Here is a 24,451-nt window from a genome sequence, read left to right on the forward strand (position 1 = left end):
TTTGTAACCGTCTAGGGTGAAAAGCAGTCTATAAGTATTGGATATAAAATAAATAAATAATGTTTCAGTAAACCCTGAAGCAATTGCTGCTCTTGAATAATTGCTTTACGTGCCTGGGTTCATCATCAAGCAGGGATGGAGGAATCTGCCAATTTTGGTTTCTCCCAGTTTCTCATCTCTCTGGTCTCAAGTTCAGTTTTGCATCAGTTTGTGGTGGGTGGGTGTGCGTGTGTGTGTGTGAGAGAGAGAGAGAGAGAGAGGGAGGGAGGGAGGGAGGGGGGAGGGAGGGAGAGGGAGAGAGGAAGAGTCCTCATGAAAATTCATCACCATTTGAATGGTGGATTTCTCTTAAAAATACATTTTTGTACGCAGTTTTCCTGGCCTATATACTTTTGCAAGCAATTTTCCTCCGTGCAATGCATTTTAAATGTTACTTTCAATGATATATGCATCGGTTGCATGCTTACCCCTAACATAAAACATTTGTGGAAACATCGTTGGGGTGGAGAACCGTGCCACAAAATTCAGAGGCACGCAAAAGGATAGCTGTGTTTGCTTCTTGGTGTGAAAAGTATTGAAACCTGGGCTGAATTCTCTCCTCCGCCCCCCATTTCCATCATCAAATGAAGGCATGCTCAACATGAAATGTGGAAAACGATATAAATAGCATAAAGAGCCCGAAATTTTTGTCTCCCTCCATAAATCCAGCTGCAGCACAAAAACCAAATTACTGCTCTCTTTGGAGAAAAGGTGAGCTGTGAAACGAGAAGTAGGGTGTCCATGTGTCCTACTTTGCAGAGAAGATCTGAAAGCATCCTGTGTTTGAAGGCCTGCCTGGTCCAAATGTGCTTTAAAGATAAAGAACCTGCGCTGTCTAAGCTGCTCACAATTAGCTTAGAATCCTACCATGGCGCTGAATGGTTACTCCAGCCCTAACAGCCGGAATTGTTCAGAGAGGTCACGAAAAGCGTAACAGAAATTCTACACCTATTTGAAAGGCTGTCAGATACCTGCTCACTGTTTGAAGGTGTCCTCTGTTTACTGGGCGGCCTGATCCAAGTCCAGGTTAAAGGAAGAACTTTCTGGTGGTAATACAGTGGAACGGTCTCCCTTAGAAAACGATGGACTCTCCTTCCTTGGAAGTTTCCTCAACCTCGGCCCTCCAGATGTTTTGAGACTACAATTCCCATCATCCCTGACCACTGGTCCTGCTAGCTAGGGATCATGGGAGTTGTAGGCCAAAAACATCTGGAGGGCCGAGGTTGAGGAAGCCTGTTTTAAGCAGAGGTTGGATGGCCACCTGTCCTGGGTGCTTTAGTTGAGATTCCTGCATTGAAGGGGGTTTGGACTAGATTACCCTCAGGGTCCCTCCTAACATGACAGTTCTATAATTCTATGCAACTCAATGTCATAGACTGGCTGGATGCAGAGGACTTGTGGGAGACATCAGTTGAGGAACCCCCAAGGGAAGAAGGCTCAGAGCCTGGGGATTGGTGGTGGGACGACGATGTGTGGTCAGAGAGAAAAGAGGGAGGAGACTGGGAGGAGGAGGCGTCGGAAGCTGAAGAGGCAACAGGGCTTAGTGAGCTGGGAGAGTCTGTGGCAGAGAGCAGTCCAGAATCAGAGGCAGAATCAGAGGCTGGTGAGGAGTGGGGCCAAGAGGCAGCTGCTGAAGAACCCAGGGAGTCTCCCCTTCCTGCTGCAACTAGCTCCCTTCTGCCCTGATCTCCCAGAACAGGTAGAGAAATGAAGAAGTTGGAACAAAGAGAGATGAGACGAAGGAGCCTTAGGCTGCTGGGGAAGGAGAAGCCTTAGAGAGTGATGGAGAGGCAGGGAGGGACCTTTCATCCCCCCAACTGCCTCATGGGACAAAGCCTACTGGGAAGAGTTGCTCTGATCACTAGGACTGAGCTGCTTTGGTTCCTTTGAATAAAGACACTGGGGCCTTTTATAATAATAATAATAATTTTTTTATTTATACCCCGCCCTTCCCGGTTCAGAAAACCGGGCTCAGAGTGGCTAACAACAAATTTCAAACACTTAATTGATGCAACAAAAAGCAGCATAAAATACAGTATAAAACATGAATAACAATAAATTCAGAATTCAAAAATCAGTTTAGGGGGGAAATCCATCCAATAAACATTAGATGATCACCAGGGCTAGCTGGCTAAATTAGTCCTAATTGGGCTGAACAGCTTGGTAGGTTTCTGGAGGAAACATCAGCTTCAGATCCATTTTACTGCTGACCTGGGACGCGGGTGGCACTGTGGGTTAAACCACAGAGCCTAGGACTTGCCGATCAGAAGGTCGGCGGTTCAAATCCCCGCAACGGGGTGAGCTCCTGTTGCTCGGTCCCTGCTCCTGCCAACCTAGCAGTCGTCAAAGTGCAAGTAGATAAATAGGTACCATTCCAGCGGGAAGGTAAATGGCGTTTCCGTGCGCTGCTCTGGTTCGCCAGAAGCGGCTTAGGCATGCTGGCCACATGACCCGGAAGCTGTATGCCGGCTCCCTCGGCCAATAAAGTGAGATGAGCGCCGCAACCCCAGAGCTGGTCATGACTGGACCTAACGGTCAGGGGTCCCTTTACCTTTACCTTAGTGCTGACCTGCCATGACTCTGGCTCCTGACACTCCTGACAGAGACCTTCAGAGGCCCATCAATGGTGAGCACCTTGACAACAGATTGAGCAGGTGCACACACACCTGGTCACAGACTTCCTCACTACAGAGAGATGCCTTTTCCCATTTAAATTACAGTCCCTGTCTCTAACTTTGCATCAGTGCGGTATATTAGTATATGCAAATTTGCGCCCTCTTTTTTGGCAATGCGTAAGTGCCTATCCTAAGTGGGAAACTCTCTCCCGCAACCTGCTGTCTACACCTGGATCCTGACCGCTTCCCATTCCCCCTTAGAAATGTTTCTTTATTACCCACATTACTCTCCATCCGGAAACACGAACAGTAATGCTATATTCTGGGTACAATTTTTTTGGGGGGGAGGGGAGGCTCTTGCTTGCCTAAATACTTTATTATTCACATTAGATAGCTTTTAGGGTGCTTTCCATCTCTTTGTCTTCCCTCCTTTGGAGGAAGAGAAATCTATAGCTGTTCCTCCACTCCGACGGGCTTGATTTCCATTCATGCTTGTATGAACAGGAAAAGCAAGGGATAAGTTACAGCTCTCAGCAGTTTGCTTCACGCAGAGCCAAAGAGGTGGCAATGACACTGCCACCTTCCGAGAGGAAAATTGCTGATTTACTGGATTGCATTAAAGGGGCTGCACGCTAGTTCACAGTTCCAAAAGGCAGAAGGTAAGAATTTATGACAGTCCCATCTTGCACTTCCTCCAGGGAGCTCAGAGAAGAGCGAGGGTTCTGCCAGCCACCAGACTTCTTTTCTTTGCAACTGCCTCGTGAGGTGAGCCAGGCATGAATCACCAGCCCCTGGGCTGGATGTGGCCCCCTAGGGACTCACCCACCAGGCCCCTGTCTCTCTGCTAAGGACCCTCGTACCTACGGGACCGCCTCTCCTGGTATGCCCCGTGGGGGACCTTAAGGTCCATAAATAGCAACACTCTAGAGGTCCCGGGCCCTAAGGAAGTCAGATTAGCCTCAACCAGAGCCAGGGCCTTTTCAACACTGGCCCCGGCCTGGTGGAACGCTCTGTCTCATGAGACCAGGGCCCTGCAGGATCTGATTTCTTTCCACAGGGCCTGTAAGACAGAGTTGTTCCACCAGGAGTTATTTGGGGACTTCCTTGGCTTTTTTCTGGCCCATGTAGGACCAGTCTGGATAGTTAGCCTTGGTGAAGACTTGCCGTTTTTATCCCCCAAAAAGTTTTTGATTGAGTTTCCACTGAAATGAGGCTGCATTTTAATGTTTTAATGTTGTATTTTAATCTTGTTTTTTAAGCTGTATTTCAATCAATTGTTTTTATATTTGGTGTTAGCCGCCCTGAGCCTGGTCTTGGCTGGGGAGGGCGGGGTATAAATAAATTTTATTAGTAGTAGTAGTAGTAGCAGCAGCAGCAGTATTATTATACATGGGAAAATATGACGAGCCCCGTATTACAGGGGAGGGGGTTGGACTAGATGACCCCTGGATCCCTTTCACCTCTACAATTCTATGATTCTATGGATCTGGCGGATGGCCCATCTAGGCCAGCATCCCATGCTCACAAGGGCTAACCAGATGCCCAGTGGGAAGCTTGCAAGCTGGACCGTGGAGGCAAAGATAGCCACTGATAGCCCTCTCCTCCATGTAGTTGTCTAATCCATTTGACTTGGCCATCACTGCCTCTTGCACGAGGGTGTTCCACAGTTTAACTATGTGCTGTGTGAAGATGGCTGGCATCCATCAATAGCCCTCTCCTCCATGAATTTGCATTAACCTTCTTTTAAAGCCCTCAAGATCTGTGGCCATTACTGCCTGGTTGGGAACCAGTGTGGTGTAGTGGTTAAGAGCGGTAGTCTCGTAATCTGGTGAACCGGGTTCACTTCCCTGCTCCTCCGCATGCAGCTGCTGGGTGACCTTGGGCTAGTCACACTTCTCGGAAGTCTCTCAGCCCCACTCACCTCACAGAGTGTTTGTTGTGGGGGAGGAAGGGAAAGGAGAATGTGAGCCGCTTTGAGACTCCTTTTTGTTGTTGTTGTTTAGTCGTTTAGTTGTGTCCGACTCTTGGTGACCCCATGGACCAGAGCACGCCAGGCACTTCTGTCTTCCACTGCCTCCCGCAGTTTGGTCAAACTCATGCTGGTAGCTTCGAGAACACTGTCCAACCATCTCGTCCTCTGTCATCCCCTTCTCCTTGTGCCCTCCATCTTTCCCAACATCAGGGTCTTTTCCAGGGAGTCTTCTCTTCTCATGAGGTGGCCAAAGTCTTGGAGCCTCAGCTTCAGGATCTGTCCTTCCAATGAGCACTCAGGGCTGATTTCCTTCAGAATGAGACTCCTTAGGGAAGTGATAAAGCGGGATATCAAATCCAAACTCTTCTTCTTCTTCTTCCTATAAAAAGTGGCAGCCCTAAACAGATCTGCGGTCCAGTACCAAAACAATTATTTCATACATCACCGTTCCAAATTTCACACATGGATTTTGCTTTGCATGTGAGGAATTCCTCCTCCCCGTGGAAAATGTTAATTTGCGTTCAGTTACTCCTTAACTGAACTCGGGAGCAAGCCACCGTTTGCCCTATAAATGGCTTCCCCTACTGGTGAGACCCCAGCATTTTTGAAAAAAGAATAAATCATGTACCCTCATTCTATTAACAGTGCTCATCCATTGTAAAACAGTGCTCATCCATTGAATGTGGACACATCATAGCAGAAGTAACTGCATGGCACCCATCGTCTCTGTTACATCTGAGGATGATGCAAATTTAACCGTTCCTCGTGAGAGATGTAGGTGCTCTGTGTTTTACATTGCAATATTCACCTAGAGGCCCTGTGCATACCACGGATGTGTGTATTATCGTCTCGTCTACGGACAATCGTGTTTTTGAACAGCTCCGAGCTTCTATAAACAAGCTGCTTTCCAATTGGACAAAAGGGTTATTTATTTTGGCACTGAATACCCCCTTCTCCCCCCCCCCCATGAGCACACATTTACCCGATTGGCTGGCCCGGATCCCGCTTGGCATAATAATGAGTGTGCGGCTGCAATTCAGCCCTTCTGAAAGGAGGGCATGTGGTGGCCACAGGAATTGTAACCGAGTTTATCGATACCGGCACGCACACAATGGAAATCAAATTAACGCAGAACAATGGGGCAGCTCAAATGGAGCCAGCTGCCACCATCCCGTCGAACTGCATCGTAATTTGTCTGAGGGAAAATTGGACACACAGCCCCTTATGAGGCAGACGGCCTATTTTTAGGAAAAGGCCGGAAAGGACTTGGCCGGGCGGAATAGGGCAGTGTGTTCCTTTGTGCAATGCTTACGGCATGTTTCAGAGGCAGCCAAATTTCGTGTTCCGGGTTTTGGAAATGGGAGGTGCTGGAAATTTAGGAATCTCTCAATCTGAGGCCCCGCCCCGGTGCAGTATAGGGATAATATTGACCCATCTTACAGGGTTGTTTTAATATTTGTGATGAGTCAACGGACATCAAGGAGCTTGAACACAAAGTGCTCAGAGATAGAATGGGGTTGTGTGTCACGAACTGGTGGGAGGCACCAGCTGGGGAACCCCCAAGGGCACTGGTGACCAGTGGTCAAAGGGAGAAGAGGGAGCAGACCAGAAGGAGGTGGTGTTGGAAGCCGAGGAGGTGACAGGGCTTAGTGAGCAAGAAGAGCCTAGGGCAGAGAGCAGTTCAGACTCAGAAGCAGAAGAAGAGAGGGGCCAGGAGACAGGGACGAGGCATGTGGTATAACTGGAGGAGCATCTCCACCCCCATCGTTCAGCCCGGACACTGAGGTCCAGCTCCGAGGGCCTTCTGGCGGTTCCCTCACTAAGAGAAGGGAAGTTACAGGGAACCAGTCAGAGGGCCTTCTCGGTGGTGGCGCCCGCCCTGTGGAATGCCCTCCCAGCAGATGTCAAGGAAATAAACAACTACCTGACTTTTAGAAGACATCTGAAGGCAGCCCTGTTTAGGGAAGTTTTTAATGTCTGATGTTTCATTGTATTTTTTAATATTTTGTTGGAAGCTGACCAGAGTGGCTGGGGAAACCCAGCCAGATGGACGGGGTATAAATTTATTATTATTATTATTATTATTATTATTATTATTATTATTATTATTCTGTTGCTGTTGCTGTTGCTGCTGAAGAAGCCAGGGAGTCTCCCCCTCCTGTTACAACCAGCTCCCCTCCACCCTGATCTCCCATAACATGGACACAAATGAAGAGGGCAAAGCATAGAGAAACAAGACGAAAGGGCCTTAGGGTGCTGGGGGAGGAGGAGCCTTAAAAGAGCAATGGGAAGGCGGGTACCTTCTGCCCTCACAACTGCCTCTTCCCCTCGGTCTCCCAGAACCAGAAAAGGCATGAAGTGGGTGGAGCAAAGACAGGCAAGACAGTTGAGCCTCAGATCACTTGGGAAGAAATTGGGGGAGAAGGAGGCTTAGGGAGCTGTGGGAGGCAGGGACCTTCAGGCCTTGCAACTGCCTCATTGGGGCAAGACCTTCTTGGAAGAGTTGCTGTTCTCACATGGCCTGGCCTCCTGAGCTGTGCGTTTCTTCAAATAAAGAGTTAACTTCACGGTAACTGTGTGAGTTATTGCTGGCCTGCTCCTGGCACCTGCCCTGGAAATGTGAAGGGGTGAGGACCCTCAGACGCTGGAGCTGAATGCGAACCTTCAAGCCTCTCCATCTGGCCCTTGGAAGTCTGCCCAGACCACACCTCTCACTTGGCCTTGTCTGGCTGGAATGTGTCCTTGACCTCCGATAATACCCTTGGCTTGCCTGCATGGAGGATACAGAATCATTGAATCTTAGAGCTGGCAGGGACCCAAAGGGTTTTGTAGTCCAACTAGTCAACATTGCGGGGGGCGATGCAGGAATCTCGGCTAGAGCATTCATGACAGATGAAAGGTGAGTACAGAAAGCAGCCCACCATACAAAGCTAAAATGTACACGTTGCTGCACCCATTTTGCTTCTGGCCTCGTCCACTACTGCCAGGTGGCCCTCGGAAGATTGCCCAGAATTGAATGTGGCCCCTGGGAAGAAAGTCTGCCCACTACATTATTTGCCTCACTGTCCTGTGTGGCAAAATTTAATAATAATAATAATAATAATAATAATAATAATAATAATAATAATTTTTTTTAATACCCCGCCCTCCCCAGCCAAGGCCGGGCTCAGAGCGGCTTACAAGCAATAATAAAAACAAGATGAATGATTACAACTTAAAAACAAAAATAAAATACAACATTAAAATAATGGAACATTAAAATATTAAAATGTAGCCTCATCGCAGGAGGAGAAGGAAAAGAAAAAAGAAAGAGAGGGAGGGAATCAAATTGCCTCCAAGCCAAAGGCCAGGCGGAACAACTCTGTCTTACAGGCCCTGCGGAAAGAAATCAGATCCTGCAGGGCCCTGGTCTCACGAGGCAGGGCGTTCCACCAGGCCGGAGCCAGAGTTGAAAAGGCCCTGGCTCTGGTTGAAGCCAATCTAACTTCCTTAGGGCCTGGGACCACTAGGGTGTTGTTATTTATGGACCTTGAGGCTCTCCGTGGGGCATACCAGGAGAGGCGGTCCCGTAGGTACGAGGGTCCTAGGCCGTGAAGGGCTTTAAAGGTCAAAAGCAGCACCTTAAATCTGACCCTGTACTCCACCGGGAGCCAGTGCAGCTTGAAAAGCACTGGGTGAATATGCTCCCATGGCAGAGACCCCGTGAGGAGCCTCGCTGCAGCATTCTGTACCCGCTGGAGTTTCTGGGACAGCTTCAAGGGCAGCCCCGCGTAGAGCGAATTACAGTAGTCAAGCCTGGAGATGACCGTCGCATGGATCACTGTGGCCAGGTCGGGGCCGGAAAGGTAAGGGACCAACTGCTTGATGCGGCGAAGGTGGAAAAATGTCGCCTTGGCTGTTGCTGTAACTTGCGCCTCCATGGAAAGGGAGGCGTCAAGGATCACACCCAAACTCTTAACGGAAGGCAATGGCACTAATTGGGCCCCCGCAAGAGAAGGGAGTTGGTCCCTCATCCCCATGCCGTCCCGACCTAGCCATAGGACCTCTGTCTTCGAAGGATTTAGTTTCAATCGGCTCCCACGAAACCATCCAGCCACAGCTTCCAAGCATCTGGTCAGTGTGTTCGGGGCCGAGTCGGTGTGGCCATCCATCAGCAGATAGAGCTGAGTGTCATCAGCATATTGGTGACAGCCCAGCCCAAAGCTCCGGATAATCTGGGCAAGGGGGCGCATAAAGATGTTAAAAAGCATCGGGGAGAGAATTGCGCCCTGCGGCACTCCACACACCAAGGAGTGGCGCGACGACATTTCCCTCCCTAGTGCCACCCTCTGTCCCCGACCAGAGATGAAAGAGCACAACCAGTTACGGGCTATGCCCTGTATCCCCACGTCTGCGAGGAGGTGGTCCAGAAGATCATGATCGACCATGTCAAAGGCTGCTGACAAATCTAAAAGGATCAGCAGTCCTGACCCGCATCGATCCAGTTGTCTACGGAGATCATCTGTTAGGGCAACCAGAGCCGTCTCTGTCCCAAAACCAGGACGGAAACCGGACTGAAATGGATCTAATGCCGATGTTTCCTCCAGAAACCTACCAAGCTGTTCAGCAACCGCTCTCTCAATTACCTTACCCAGGTATGGAAGATTTGAAACTGGGCGGTAATTGGATAGGTCTAAGGGATCTAATGAAGTTTTCTTTAAGAGTGGACACACCACTGCTTCCTTCAGTTCCCCTGGGAATGTCCCCGTGTCAAGGGACAAATTGATAATTTCAACCAGGGCGGGGACAGACTGAAATTGCAGAGTTTTGAGAAATTGAAAGATAAAGTGCGAGATTGGCTTCATTATTACCAGATAATGGAGGTTTACAATTCGGACAAGAAAGTTGGTTTCCAGGTGGAAAAATCTAAATTGGAAACAGAATTGTTAGAATCCAAAACTAAGACTTTGTCAGAAATGTATAACTTGCTGCTGAAATGGAATACCCAGGATGAGACGGTTAAATCTGTAATGATTAAATGGGCACAAGACGTTGGACATAATATTATGTTTGCTGACTGGGAACAGTTGTGGACCACCGGGATTAAATTTACGGCATGTAATGCCTTAAGAGAGAATATTATGAAAATGATATACAGGTGGTACATGACCCCAGTCAAGCTTGCAAAAATCTATCATTTGCCCGACAATAAATGTTGGAAATGTAAGGAAAATGAAGGTACATTCTTTCACCTTTGGTGGACGTGCCCCAGGATTAAGGCTTTCTGGGAAATGATATATAATGAATTGAAAAAGGTATTTAAATATACCTTCTTGAAGAAACCAGAGGCCTTTCTCTTGGGCATGGCCGGCCAAGTGCTGCCAAAGAAGGACAGAACTTTTTTCATGTATGCTACAACAGCAGCAAGAATACTCATTGCAAAGTATTGGAAGACGCAAGATCTACCCACTCTGGAAGAATGGCAGATGAAACTGATTGACTGTATGGGATTGGCAGAAATGACGAGCAGAATCCTTGACCAGGGAGAAGAGTCGGCAGAAGAAGATTGGAAAAAATTTAAGGACTATTTACAGAAATATTGTAAAATTAAGGAATGTTGAATGATGTTGGATTGAAATTGAGTGATTTCTAGCTGTAATAATATAAAGGAATATGGATGGGAAAAAAGGGTTTGGATAGGAAATAAGGTGATATTATAAGCTGTAATGCTTTAAGGTAAGGATTTGCTGAACAAATAATTTAAAAGGGAATACAAGAAGGGGGGTATGAGGAGGTCAGAGAAATATGTTATTGAAAAGATTGTATTTTGAACTATATGTCTTTTTTAAATTTTTTGTTTGTTTTTTGTTTGTATAAAAAATTGAAAATCTTAATAAATATCCTTTAAAAAAAAAAAGATAATTTCAACCAGGGCGGTCAACTTACATGATGACATGGTCATTATGCTATTCTACCTCATTTCTTTCAAGGAAATGCAATGCGTTTGGATGGGTGTGGGAAATGTAATCAATTACCTAACGTTTTATGGGCTGAAAGGTACACCAGCGGCCAGCGCCAATCAGGTTCGCAGGACCAGTTTGCATTGCGGAGATGTGACAATTAAGCAAACACTAGCAATTTCCACTCACTTCCACTTCCAATGAAATTTTCTGGCATTCCTAGTTGTAGTCCAGGTGAACTTTGACAACCTTGGACTAAACACAATCGTTTTCTGCAGGCTCATATTTAGTTCCCTGCCGGCAGGGCTGGATTTAGGTTTGATGAGGCCCTAAGCTACTGAAGGTAATGGGGCCCTTTCTATGTGCAGCTGTCCTTTGTCAACAACAAATTGTCACTGTTAGAAATGAGCAAACCAGTGATATTTGAGGGAGCAGGCTAGCAGACTTACATCATAGGAGCCTACACAACACAAAACACCGTTGCTGTATGTAGGTTTTATTATCTTATACAGTGGTGCTTCGGGTTACATATGCTTCAGGTTACATACGCTTCAGGTTACAGACTCCGCTAACCCAGAAATAGCACCTCGGGTTAAGAACTTTGCTTCAGGATGAGAATAGAAATCGTGCTCCGGCGGCGCAGCAGCAGTGGGAGGCCCCATTAGCTAAAGTGGTGCTTCAGGTTAAGAACAGTTTCAGGTTAAGAACAGACCTCCGGAACGAATTAAGTACTTAACCCGAGGTACCACTGTATTTTGGAAATGTACATCCAGTTTTTTCCTTTAATTTTTTGGGGGCCCCCCAAGAGAGTGGAGCCCTAAACTATAGCTTGTTTAACTTATACATAAATCCAGCACTGCCTGCCGGGGAGCTGTAAATAAATAATAATAATAATAATAATAATAATAATAATAATAATAATAATAATAATATCATCTTTATTGTCATTGCCCCCTCTCGGGGGCAATGACATAGAACTATAGAGTTAGAAGGGGTCCAGGGGTCATCTAGTCCAACCCTCTGCAATGCAGGAATCTCAACTACTAAATAATGCTACTACAGTCATACGTCGGGTTACAGATGCTTCAGGTTGTGTTTTTTCAGGTTGCAGACCACTGAAACCCAGAAGTACTGGAATGGGTTACTTCCAGGTTTCAGCGGTCATGCATGCGCAGAAGCACTGAATCTCTCTTTGCGCATGCGCAGATGTGCCGAATTGCAACCCGTGCGAGAGCAGATGCACTGCTACAGGTTGCGGATGCTGCGGGTTGCGGACGTGCATTACGCACAGATCACATTCGCAAACTGAGTGTCCACTGTAAATAACTTTATTAGCAACACCACTAAGAAATGAGTGGTCAGGGGTTCAGACAAACACACAGTGTGGAATCCATGGGGTAAAATGGACCACACAGACCCATTTGTGCCCCACTGGTACTCCAGTTAGTACATTAGATGTGGCACATGGACTCTGACTGTAAATAGTTTTTTCCTTCTCAAAAGCCAGGACGCACCAGATGCCTCTGAGCCTGAGGTTGCAAACCTGACCATTAGGACCGTCCCAAAGGTAAGGGCATTACTTAAGCGGTTGGTTCCCAATTTGCCCAGAACCCTACACTTAGCAAAATGATTCTTCCAGCCCTACCAAACCACTATTATTGAGACAGGTCGCAGAAAGTGCAAAATAAACCCCACGTTTACAGGCCCTCGCAGAGAAGGGGGCAACCTCCTCCTGAGCAAAACCATCTGTGCACTTCTAATGAGACGACGAGGAACAGAACACATCTCTCTCTGCAGCGCCACAACCCTGCGGATACAGATGGTTTTGTGCAACAACCTGTGTGCCTGAAATGCAAACTTTGCATTTCCTCCGAAAAGGGCAGGACGGGCGAGATACACTTTAAGTCTCCCGGAGGAGGCAAAGGGCAGCATCTCCCACACGGTGCGGTTCTGCACCCGTGAATTTCACAGTTCAGGAGGAGGACAGAGAAATGCAAGCTGCCACAACCGCGCAGTTAATGATTACGTCGGTGTTGGGCGCATTAACAACCAGGCCTATTGAGGCAGGTTACGAGGGCTTTCGAACCAGGCCTTGTGCCTGGAAACGGTGCCAAGTCAACTGTTCTGAATTCAAATGCGCGTTGCTGTGGCAACGGGGATAACACCCCTCTGTATGCTCCGGGCCCCACACAAAAGCCGCCTCTTTGGCTCAGCAGAGCAGTTTAATCCAAAGCATACACATACTTTATAAAAAATACTATAAACTCTTGGTGGGCCTGGAGGAGGAGGAGGAGGAAGGTCCCTGCTGACCTCTCGCCATGGAGGACAAGAAATCAACAGGCGCAAAGGATGCACAGGGCTTTGAAGCTTACCCCCCCAAAAGTAGAAAGATCAGGGGCAAGTTTAAACTACAGGGCAGGCAAGAGAGATGAACCCCAATTCAGCCCCAGAACCTACTTGTTAAGGACATCTTTTGCTGGCCTGGCTGCATGACTACAAGTAACTAATTGTATGGCTCAAAGACAGCTCAGAGAGAAAGATCTCAAATTCCCCAAAGTACTATAGTGGATATAATTATAGGGACAGAACGACCTAAACTGTATAGAAACTTATTCACGTATGCTACTACAGCGGCAAGAATGTTACTTGCCCCAAAATGGAAAGAAGCAGAAGTCCCGGCAAAGGAAGAATGGATACCAAAACTTACCGGAAGAGTAAGAAATCAAGACAACAAACTGCTTATAAAAGAATGGAAATGGTTTGTTGAACACTTACAGATAAATTGTAAACAGATAAGAACAGGATTATTGTAATAACCTGCAGTTTTATAAGAGTATATATTTAAAGTAGATGAATAAATGAGCAAATTAAGTAAATTTGGATATGCAGAAGATATTAAAAATAAATTCAAGGAACCGCAGAAAGAGGGAGGGGGAAGGAAGTCAAGTTTTGAAATGTTAAAATGATTGTGAAGTTGGTGAAATGTATAAACCTGAAAAATATAAGTGATTTTTTATTTATTTATGAGAGAGAGAGAGAGAGAGAGAGAGAGAGAGAGAGAGAGAGAGAGAGAGATCTCAGTCAGGGGGGAAAGTAGGATTCCTTTCTAGGAATCAGTACTTTCCCACTCCTATTAAAAACTGTAGGCTTTTCCGCACCTTACACCGAGCACAGGTACAAGGTGCCTTAACTGTTCCCGAAACACGAGGAGTAAGTTAAGATTCCACACACGTGCAAGCATGATGTGGCGTGAGAGTATATGGGCTTGATTTGTGCAGCCCTGCTATTTACACCCACTGAACATTACACACGAGTAGCTGCACAGGAGCAGTGCTATCTGTGTAGACATATCCTACACTCGTTGAATGTATTGTGTGAGCACCCTCTTTGGGTTAAAGCAAGGCCTGACTAGTCCTGCTCCCAACAATGTCCCACGTCTTCAGGTATTGAATACTACATGGAATAGCATGTGCACAGGACTGGGGGCAATCTGGGGGGCAGGAGGCCCGAGGTGGGGCAAGCTGGCACAGCCCCACACATGCATTAAATAAATGTAAATTATTGCTTGTGCTAAGGATTTATTATATTCTGCTTTTGCGGCAAAATATGTAATGCTCCGGGTATCCAACAATAAAATTTAATTACTATATTTTTATCCCAAGGATCTCAAGGCAGTGAAAGAGCGTTTTCTGTATTAAGTAGAAGATGTGTTTTTCCCCGAATGAGAGGAAGATGTTGCATCCTCCCTCCTTTCAAGTTCAAACCTACCTTGCAGGGCTGTTGCAGGGATTAAATTAGGAGAACAGCACACTCCTCCTGGGGTGGGGGGGAGAGAGAAAGGTGGGGAGATTTAGTATGCTTCCTTTTTCAATCACACTGTTAGTCCTTGTGGCGTTTGCCCGTTCATTTAGAGCCTGTCTGTACAGGGGGGAAAGAAAGGGTTAAAAGTGTAGACCAATAGGAAAGCTGGAGGCGGAGCCTACATGTGTATAAAAGGGCTTAGCGAGTTGTTGGTGGGTAGTTGGTTGGTTTTAGTGGGTTGGCTGGTTGGGAAAGGCAGTTGGCAGGCAGTTGGAAATAGAGAGACAGTAAGGGCAGTGGGTTCTTTCGTGAGGGGAGGTAGAAGAGATACGGAGGAAAATAAGACTAAGAAAGTAAAGAGTAACAAGATTTGGAATGCTGTAAAAGTTTGTTTGTGTCTGAAATAAAAGACACTCTTCTTTATTAACTCGAGAACCTGACTGAGACTGAAGTGATTTTACCGGAGATGACCTGGTTGGTGGCAGATTAGTGGTGTACGGGTCAATAGTCCGTGAGACGACCGGGGGCTCCGTACAAACAGCACAGTCCTCTTCCCAATTCCTGATGTCACAACTTTACTGCAACAATTTGGGCAAAGGAAGGGGGTGGCGTTTGCTATAACTGCCGCCCTGGACTTTTGGACATTGGAATCCTCAACTGCATAGAGAGCCCGTAATTGGGATGAGAGAAGAGGGTCCTATTGTCAAATTGCACCCTAGAAATTATTAGGAAACGGATTTAAAAAATGAAGCTGCCGATATCATGTCTCTGCGGCATGCCTATGGATTTGGGGTTGAAGATAGAAGACAACGCACCCATCGCATTTAATATCCATGGCGGTTTTCAATTGTATTTTAATTGCTTCTTTTATATCTTATGTTGTTATGCTACCCTATAATAATTTGGAATGCATTATATAAGAACGTCTATCGGAAATAAAAGAAGCAATAAAAATGCAGTTAGAAATCATACAGTATCTAGCGCAGCCTATTTATTGCAGCTGCTACAACAGGCAGAAAACTCATTAAGTCGCTAAAACCCTCAGCCATTTTCAAGTGTGTGTTAAGTTTGGGAAGGACTGCTCTGCACAAATGTGACAACTTGTAATACTGTGTTCTGTTCTGGCTCCCTCACCTCAAAAGGGCTACCCTAGAGCCGGAAAAGGTCCAAGTGATCAGCAGGATGGAGAAACTGCCTTATGAGGAAAGGTTACAATATGTTTAAGCGGGTGGCGCTGTGGGTAAAACCTCAGTGCCTAGGACTTGCCGATCGCATGGTCGGCGGTTCGAATCCCCGCGGTGGGATGAGCTCCCGTCTTTCGGTCCCAGCTCCTGCCCACCTAGCAGTTCGAAAGCACCCCTAAGTGCAAGTAGATAAATAGGTACCGCTTTCTAGCGGGAAGGTAAACGGCGTTTCCGTGTGCTGCTCTGGTGCCGGTTCGCCAGAGCAGCTTCGTCACGCTGGCCACGTGATCCGGAAGTGTCTGTGGACAGCGCTGGCTCCCAGCCTATAGAGTGAGATGAGCGCACAACCCTAGAGTCTGTCAAGACTGGCCCGTACGGGCAGGGGTACCTTTACCTTTACCTAGTTTGTGGGGGAAATGTGGTCTGCGTTGTGTAGAGAAGAGAAAGTGGTGATAATTTTTTCTTCTCCCTCCCTCAAAAAAACTTAAGACCCACAGGAGAGGCAGAAGCAAGTCTTTTTCACGCAGCTGAACTACGGAATTTGCCATCGCAAGTCATGGTGCTTGCTGTTGGGTTAGATCAGGGCTTTCTAAACTTGGGTCTCCAGCTGTTTTTCGACTATTAGTATTATTATTATAATTATTAATTAAATTTGTTTACCGCCCTATACCTGCAGGTCTCAGGGCAGTACACAGGATAAAATCACAATATAAAAACACAAAATACATAATCAAAATAAAAACAAGAACCTAATAACACACACACACACATTCTAAAAGGGCACAATGTCAGTCAGCCCAAGGCCTGGTTAAAGAGGAATGTTTCTGCCTGGCACCTAATGGTGTATATTGAAGGCACCAGGTGAAGCTCCCTGGGGAGAGCATTCCATGAATGGGGAGCCAATGCAGAGAAGGCCCCGTTCTCGTGTTGCCACCCTCTGGACCTCTTGTGAAGGAGAATACAGTTCCCATCAGCCTTGACCACTGGTCCTGCGAGCTAGAGATGATGGTAGTCCAAAAACAGCTGGAGACCCAAGTTTAGGAAACCCTGGGTTAGATGGTTTTAGAAGAGGATTAACCCACGGAGGATAAAGCTACATACATCTGGCTTCTAGTCATGAAGGCTGCAAATAGCCAGCACGACTCGGAACAGCAGCAGCTGAAGAAACACAGAGAGGGCTGTTGCATTCATGTCCTGTTTGGCCATTCCAGATTTCGGCATCTGGCTGGCCACTGGGGAAAAGAAGATGCTGAACTAAATAGGCCCTTTGGCTGATCCAGCAGAGCTGCTCCCGACGTTGTCATGGCATCAGCTTAACCAAGGTTCACTGCAAGTTTATTTGTGTGTCAAATAAACAATCACTTGTGTCGAGGGCTGACTTTCCATAGATCGCTGCAAGGGAGCTGCTCTGCTACGTACGAAACCTTGACCCAGAATCAGATCGTCTACAAATGGGTTCCCCGTGAACCTGTGGTGCTCTCTGCACTCATCCATGGTTGAAGGCAGCGATGCTTCTGAATCCCAGCTGCTGGGAGCCACAGGAGGAGGGAGTTGTCTTGTGCTCAGATCCTGCTTGATGGATTCCCACAGGCATGTGGTTTGCTCTTCTAGATGGTCCACTGACCTGATCCAGAAGGGCCGTCTTCTGATGTTCTTATGCGTACTGCGACTTAACAGATGCCAACTTCCTCCAGGAAATCCCAGACTGGTTGAACACACAGGAAATGTGGGAGGAACCAGCTGGGGAACCACCGAGGGAAGAAGGCCCAGAGCCAAGGGATTGGTGGTGGGACAGTGATGAGTGGTCAGAGGGAGAAGGTTTGAGAAGAGGAGGTGTCAGAAGCCGAAGAGGTTTAATGGGCAGGGAGAGTCTGGCAGAGACTCCAGAATTGGATGCAGAAGCTAAAGCAGGAGAGGAGGGAGGCCAAGAGGCAGAGATGAGTCAGACTGGTGAAGAAGCAGAGGTGTCTTGCCTTCTAAGCTCCCCTCCCCCTAGTCTCCCAAGACCAGGAGAGGTATGAAGTGATAGGAGCAAAGGCAGGCACACTGGCATAGTCTCAGGTGGCTTGGGAAAGTTCCAGGAGGTAACAGGGCCGAGTGAGCATGGGAAGTCTATGGTTAAAAATAGAAGTCCAGATTCAGGGGCAGAAGCTGAAGCTGCAGAGGTGGTCAAGTGTGTGGATGTTTCACCCCTCCCATTGCAAGAATCTCCCGACAATGTTTTCAGAAAGGAGGGGGCGGAATCTGCTCATCGCTTTTTCCACTCCAGCCTGACTCTGTGGGAGTCTTGAGTGTTATCTATGTAGAGATAAGATGACGGCTTAAGCAACTGTAACACTCATGCAGTCCAGTAGCCTCCGATAGTCTTTAGTTTCTAGTTTATATTTTTTTAATAATAATAATAATAATAATAATAATAATAATTTTTATTTATACCCCACCCTCCCCAGCCAAGGCTGGGCTCAGGGCGGCTAAACAAGTAATAATAAAAACAAGTTGAATGAATACAACTTAAAAACAAAATTAAAATACAACATTAAAATATTGAAACATTAAAATATTAAAATGTAGCCTCATCGCAGGAGGAGAAAGGAAAAGAAAAAAGAAAGAGGGGGAGGGAATCAAATTGCCTCCAAGCCAAAGGCCAGGCGAAACAACTCTGTCTTACAAGCCCTGCGGAAAGAAATCAGATCCTGCAGGGCCCTGGTCTCATGAGGCAGAGCGTTCCACCAGGCTGGAATTTTAGTTTTGCAGTAGTTGTAAAAGAATAAAGAAGTTATGCTTCAGAGCTGTCATTTGTGTAGTTCATACTCTGCTGTGCACTGAGTTTGGTGCTCACAGCTCAAAGTTGTGAGTCCATTGCACTTAGACCTGCTTCCGTGCAGTGGAAGGTCTCTGGAAGCGCTCTCCCAGCTCGCCTGGCCCAGTCGGGGCTGAAGAAGTTGAGCCCAGTCGTTGGCACCGGCTCAAAGGCGTAAGCTGACAAAGTGGCAGAGATGAGTCCAACTGGGGAAGAGGCCCAGGTATCTGTCCCTCCTGCTGTGACAAGCTCCCCTCCCGCTTGTTTCCCAGAACCAGCAGAGAAGTGAACAGGGCAGAGGTGAAGTTAGCTTCACATAGGCACAGTCTCAGATTGCTTGGGGAAACCCTGGAGAGAAGGGGACTTAGGCAGCTGTGGGGAGGTGCGGACCTTCAGTCTCAGCAACTGCTTCATGGGGGACCTGCCAGAAATGAGTTGTTGTGCTCATTAGGCCTGACACTCCAGTACAGATCGTGTTTTTGCCAATACAGGGTTAACTCCAACTTGGGCAGTGTGATTTATTGCTGGCTCACTCGAGTCACAAATCAAACACGCAACACTACAGTCTGAGTAATAAGCATCCCTTTATTCGCCGACACCATTACAAAAACTGATTACATTAGCAACCAAAAAAGGGGGCAGGGGAGAGAAGGGGAGGGGAGGAGTGTTTAATTGAAGGTGGAAGTCAGAGGCCGCTACTCCCCAAAATGTATCTAAGTAAAACAGTGTAGACTGTCAGTATTAAAACATTACTGTTTACTGCTGCTGTTACCACGTCAGGTGGGTGTGTCTGAACAAGTTTTACTGAGCATAGTAAAGACAAGAGGTTATACGTTCACTGTAGGCTCCAGGAATGTAAAGCTCTAATTTATCCAAACTGCATTGTTTATTTATTTATTTATTATAAAACTAAACTCTGGAGGTGTCTGCAGAGTCTTCTTCTTCATCATCTTGTTTAAATCAGTAGTCTAACAAGGAGTAGAAAAGACAAAACTCTGTTCAGTGTTTGACGAAGTAGAAAGGGTTGTGAACACATAAATAAGGCTTTAATTTGGCAAAATATAAAATACAGTGCCTTCTGCTACCCCCAAATTAACAGTCTCCCCATGATTTCATTCTGCAAAAGAAGAAGAAACAAAAGAAAAGAAATTTAAGGTAAGGTAAGCCTGGGGGTGCATGAGAAAGTAGCTATTGCAAAATACTTTTTTAAAAAATTGTTTTTATACACTGAAAAAGGAGTCCTACAACTTTAGGGTAAAGTAGCGTTACATGTAATTCCTCCAGATAGAAGAAAAATAAAGCGGGAAATGGCAGCCCAGGCTTTCACTGTGCCAGTTCATAAACTCCTTCCCCAAAGAGGAACACCCAAACATCTTCATTGTACAGCTTTTGCCATATTATTTCATTTATTTATTAAATTTATATTCCCACCCTTTTGCCCAAAGGAACCCAGGGCAGCAAACACACAAACCATAAAGCACCTAAAAAACAAAACAAAAAATCTGCAATGCAGATGGGGACCTTGAAAAGGTCTCTACTTAAAAAGGCTTCTTGGAAGAGGAAGGTCTTTAGTGGGCACTGAAAAGCCAACAGAGGCAACACCATATTCTAAAGGAACGACTCCTTATTGCAGCAGAGCTATTTAATTTTGTGGGCCCTACCGCTTTGGTTGAATTTATACTGTTCTGTTTCATTTGGGAACGGTTTTACTTGTTTTATAAATTGTTAATGATTGTATCTGCCTATTATCATGGTATGGTACCGTTGTAACCCGGCCTGGAATCTTATGGTGAAGGGCAAAAAACTCTTATTTATAAATAAATAAATATCCAGAAGCCTTTGAAGTTTTAAAAAATAGGAATCAGGATTTTTTAAATAGGGGAGGGGAAAGACACAATAAGCTCAAATTCAAAACCCGCTGAATATTCAGAGCTGACACATATTGCAAGTCAAAAGTGGCGTTTCAAAATTAAAACTTTTCTAAACACACTTTACTGTGTTTTTAATATTTTGCTAGGAGCCGCCCAGAGTGGCTGGGGCAACCCAGTCAGATGGGCTGCATATTATTATTATTTTATTAGGAGGGGGAGGAGCTTAAACAGAATATTCAGAAAGCTAAAAATTCACAACCCCAGACTGCCGTGATCTGAATTATCAAAGTCGTGTGTTTGCAAATGGAACTTAAAAGGAGAAGTTGTGTGATCCCAAGATCACAACAGGCGTGATCCTTCCTTGGAATTGATTTTGAGTCTATGGGAGCAGCCCACAAAAGTCAGAGCTGGGAAAGCCCTGTTGGATGTTCTGGCCAGAAGGGCGAGAGTCACAAGCCACAGTTTTAACTGTCCAAGTGGCTCCTGCAAGCGAGTCAAGCTGCACAATGGGAAGCAACCCATCTCCCAGGACCCCTTGGCAGTTTAACTAGAGGAAAGAATTCTTTTCAACTCTATATAACATGATCAGACCAGACTCAGGATATGGAGGCACTTAGGTCTAGCCTACACATGCAGAAACAACAACACTGTTGAATTGTGAGGGGGTCAAGAGGATTGTACCACTTCAGGCTGTGAGGAAAATATTATTATATGTAAAACACACACACAGCATTCTTCCAGAGAAGCTTTTCGGTTTAACAGATGAGAATGGTCTGGTCTCAAAAATCCTTTTTCTGATGTGCTATTTTATATTAAGGAGCCTTTAACAATGGTTTCCCCTCAACTGCAGCCCTGAGATGGTACATTCCACTCCATACCACTTCATTCTGCTGCCTGGTCTCCCAAAGCTCTTCTTTTTACCAGGGCCAGGGGGCAGCCCCTCAGTCCCTTCCCCACCTCCTGGTAAAGCCCCCAAGAGCCGCACTCCCTTTCACGAGCCGCATGGAGTGTGTGTGCAGCTCTTGGGGGCTTTTCCCCCGAGGAGGGAGAAGGGCAGCCCGTCAGTGACCTCCTGGGGAAAAGCCTGCAAGCGGCGCACACACGCTCCACATGGCTTGTGAAAGGGAGCGCTGAGCAGAGCCTGTATGCATCCCAGGCTCTGCTCAGCGCTCCCTTTAAAAATATTTTTTTCTTGCATTCCCCCTCTAAAAACTAGGTGCGTCTTATGGTCAGGTGCATCTTATGGAGCGAAAAAGACGGTATATCTCGCAAGAGCTCCATGAAATCTCACAAAATCTCGCTGGAAGCTACCACTGCCACAAAACCTCAGCAGCAACAGTGGCAGGCGGGGTACCTGCAGCAGTACCACCCTGTTGTATTCCACTGCCCGAGGCAGCTGCTTCGCTCCACCTCATGGGTGGGCCGGCCCTGCTTTTTGCCCACCCCCAGGAAATGCAGCTGGTGACCCTCCCTGGAACTCTCCTACCTAGTAGCTGGTAGTGTTCTTTTCCTTTCGCAAGCAGTTGGCTGACTGACGCAAGCAGTTTCTTGAGATGGGCAACGTCCTGGCTCATGGCTACGTTGAGGCTTTTATCGGGCCCTGCCTAGAGGGGAAAGGAGGGGAGAGAAAGCAGTTAGCAAAGAGGAGTTGCGGCGGAAGGAACAGCTTGAGAGTGGGCAGGTGGGGAGATTTAACACTGAATTTTAGAGTGCAGGGTAGGCAATCAGCCAGAGGCCGAAGGGGCTTGCCATGCCCAAGGCTGCACCACTCAGACATCTCGAATGAAAGGGTGAAGCCCCTCCTTTGGAACAGAACGAAGAGCAAGGCAGGCTGCTGGTCTCCCTTCTGTTCCCCAAGTGATCCCCAGGACACAGCAGGGCAAGGACGCTCTCAGGTCCACTGCACAAAAAATAAAATGAAAATAAAAAATCCCTCTGCACCAAGAACTAGCACGCCAGGGGAGGATGGGATAAAAACTGCTCTCCCCTGGCGTGCTACTATTCTATGTGCGTGGATTGGATTATTTTTAATGGAGGGTCATTCGCTCCTGTAACCACCACTACCACCCCTGCAATCCGAAGTGGAACAGCCCAGGCGTAGCAAGAAGTAGGCTTTGATGCAGAAGCCCCAGGGGCCTTCATGTTAGGTTCCGGCTTGGTATAATTTGCAACCGGGAGAGGAAAATAATAATAACCTGTACAACCTGTGTACAATGAAATTAAACGAGCCTCCCTCCCAAACACTCCATCTCTTATCAAACAACACACCACCTTGCAAGTCAATTTTGCTATGTTATTTTTCGTTCAACAGCCTAACAGCCCACGGATAGAAGCTATTTTTTAGCCTGTTGGTATGGCTGATTATAGTTCTTTATCTCCTGCCCGAGGGTAGAAGATTAAAGAGGTGATGGCCGGGGTGTGAGTGATCCCTGAGAATTTTTCTCGCTCTCCTAAGGCAACGATCCCTTGCGATTTCATCTAGCGGACTCAAGGGACAGCCCATGATATCATGTGCTGTATTCACTACCCTCTGTTGAGACTTTCTGTCCGTGGCTGTCAGGCCAGCATACCACACTGTGATACAATATGAAAGGACACTTTCTATTGTGGACCGGTAAAAGGAGTTCATCAGTTGTTGTTTAACATTATTCTTTCGCAAGACCCTGAGGAAATGGATTCTCTGTTGGGCCTTTCTGACCACCTGAGTTATGATGATTTTCCAAGTGAGGTCCTCATTAAGGTAAACTCCCAGGAACTTAAAGGGGGAGACTCTCTCCACACAGGCCCCCCTGATAATATACAATGGGGCAGGTTCCCCTCTCTTCCTCTGGAAGTTCAACACCATCTCCTTTGTCTTACTAACATTTAGGTGCAAGTTATTCTCTAAGCACCATGTAGATACTTTTCAAACCTCCTCCCTGTACGCTGTTTCATCTCTGCCTGCAATTAGGCCCATTATGGTAGTATCATCAGCAAACTTAATAATTACTGTGGATGGATTAGATGATTTGCAGTCATATGTGTGCAATGAGTACAGGTAGGGGCTTAGCACACATCCCTGTGGGGTGTCAGTGCTAAGCTTCAGGGGAAGTAGATATAACAGTCCCAATCCTCACTGTTTGTGTCCGATCCCTCAAAACGTCTTTAATCCAGTGACAGATGGTAAAAGAAAGGTGCAGATCCGTCAGATTTTTAATAAGAATGTCATTTCTACCTTTGGTTGGAAATGAGTTGGGCCTGCCAATACGCAGTCGCCCTGCCACCTGCTGGTGGGACAGAGCAGCACTGGGCCTTCGTTCCATTCATCCAGAGTTGCAAACCACACACACAAATACAAGGGGGGTGAGGGAAAACAACAGTGCTGCGTGACATCTTCAGATCTCTAAAAGTGGCCCTCCAACCGCCACGGGCCTCAACAGCCTGACACAAACACACTGGGAGCCGCAGTGGTGTAGTGGTTCAGAGCAGTGGACTCGTAATCTGGTGAACCGGGTTCGCTTCCCCGCTCCTCCACATGCAGCTGCTGGGTGACCTTGGGCTAGTCACACTTCTCTGAAGTCTCTCAGCCCCACTCACCTCACAGAGTGTTTGTTGTGGGGGTGGAAGGGAAAGGAGATTGTTAGCTGCTTTGAGACTCCTTAGGGTAGTGATAAAGCAGGATATCAAATCCAAACTCTTCTACTGTGCTGGGCCACCCAGTTGTAAAAGTGACGCGGAACAGGCTGGGACTAGGATTCCCCGTTAGCAGCCGTTCAAAAGCAGAAAGTAGTCTAGGTCTCGATTGAGGAAAACGTGGGCAATGTCTAGGCCGAGAGGAGTGCGAAGATGCGCTCTGAGCCCATGGCTAATTGGCTCTGCCCTTTTGCTTATCTGCTTAACGAATATTACGTCTTCCAGGATCTCTGCAAAAGTGCCGTGCAGGCAGGACTGTGCAGAGCCGGATTAAGCAACAATTCATTCCGGCTGGTAGCCAAATACAGCCATTTGGCCACACACACATACATAGACACACACACCAGTGAAGCTGCTGCTGAAGGATTCTGGTAATGCCTGCACATCATATGGCTTTTATATGCCCAAGGTAACACTCACCGTCTGTGAGGAAACGTCACTGTTCTCAATCACATTGGTGTCCCCTGCGGCTTTTCCTATTTCCCTTTCTAGAGTAACGAGCGATTCCTGGGCCTTAAGGGAGAAGAAGCAGAGGAAATACTTTGAGTATTATTGTGC

The 24,451-nt window shown here is 46.8% G+C and overlaps 1 protein-coding gene across 10 annotated transcripts in view; it reads right to left on the reverse strand.

The window, feature by feature from the left end:
- Window positions 1-18,915: 18,915 nt before the first annotated feature.
- The window catches only part of KTN1 (kinectin 1), a 114,438-nt gene continuing 108,902 nt past the window's right edge, over window positions 18,916-24,451 (reverse strand). For all 10 annotated transcript variants that reach the window (XM_053395562.1, XM_053395396.1, XM_053394969.1 and 7 more), the window contains 3 exons: window positions 24,314-24,406; window positions 21,708-21,825; window positions 18,916-19,467 (listed from right to left, as the gene is read on the reverse strand). In XM_053395562.1, the coding sequence (XP_053251537.1) occupies window positions 19,463-19,467; window positions 21,708-21,825; window positions 24,314-24,406 (216 nt within the window). In that variant the 3' untranslated portion in view covers window positions 18,916-19,462. The remainder of the gene's footprint in view (window positions 19,468-21,707; window positions 21,826-24,313; window positions 24,407-24,451) is intronic.

Source organism: Podarcis raffonei, chromosome 1 (genome assembly GCF_027172205.1).
Source record: "Podarcis raffonei isolate rPodRaf1 chromosome 1, rPodRaf1.pri, whole genome shotgun sequence".
Taxonomy (NCBI): Eukaryota; Metazoa; Chordata; class Lepidosauria; order Squamata; family Lacertidae; genus Podarcis; species Podarcis raffonei.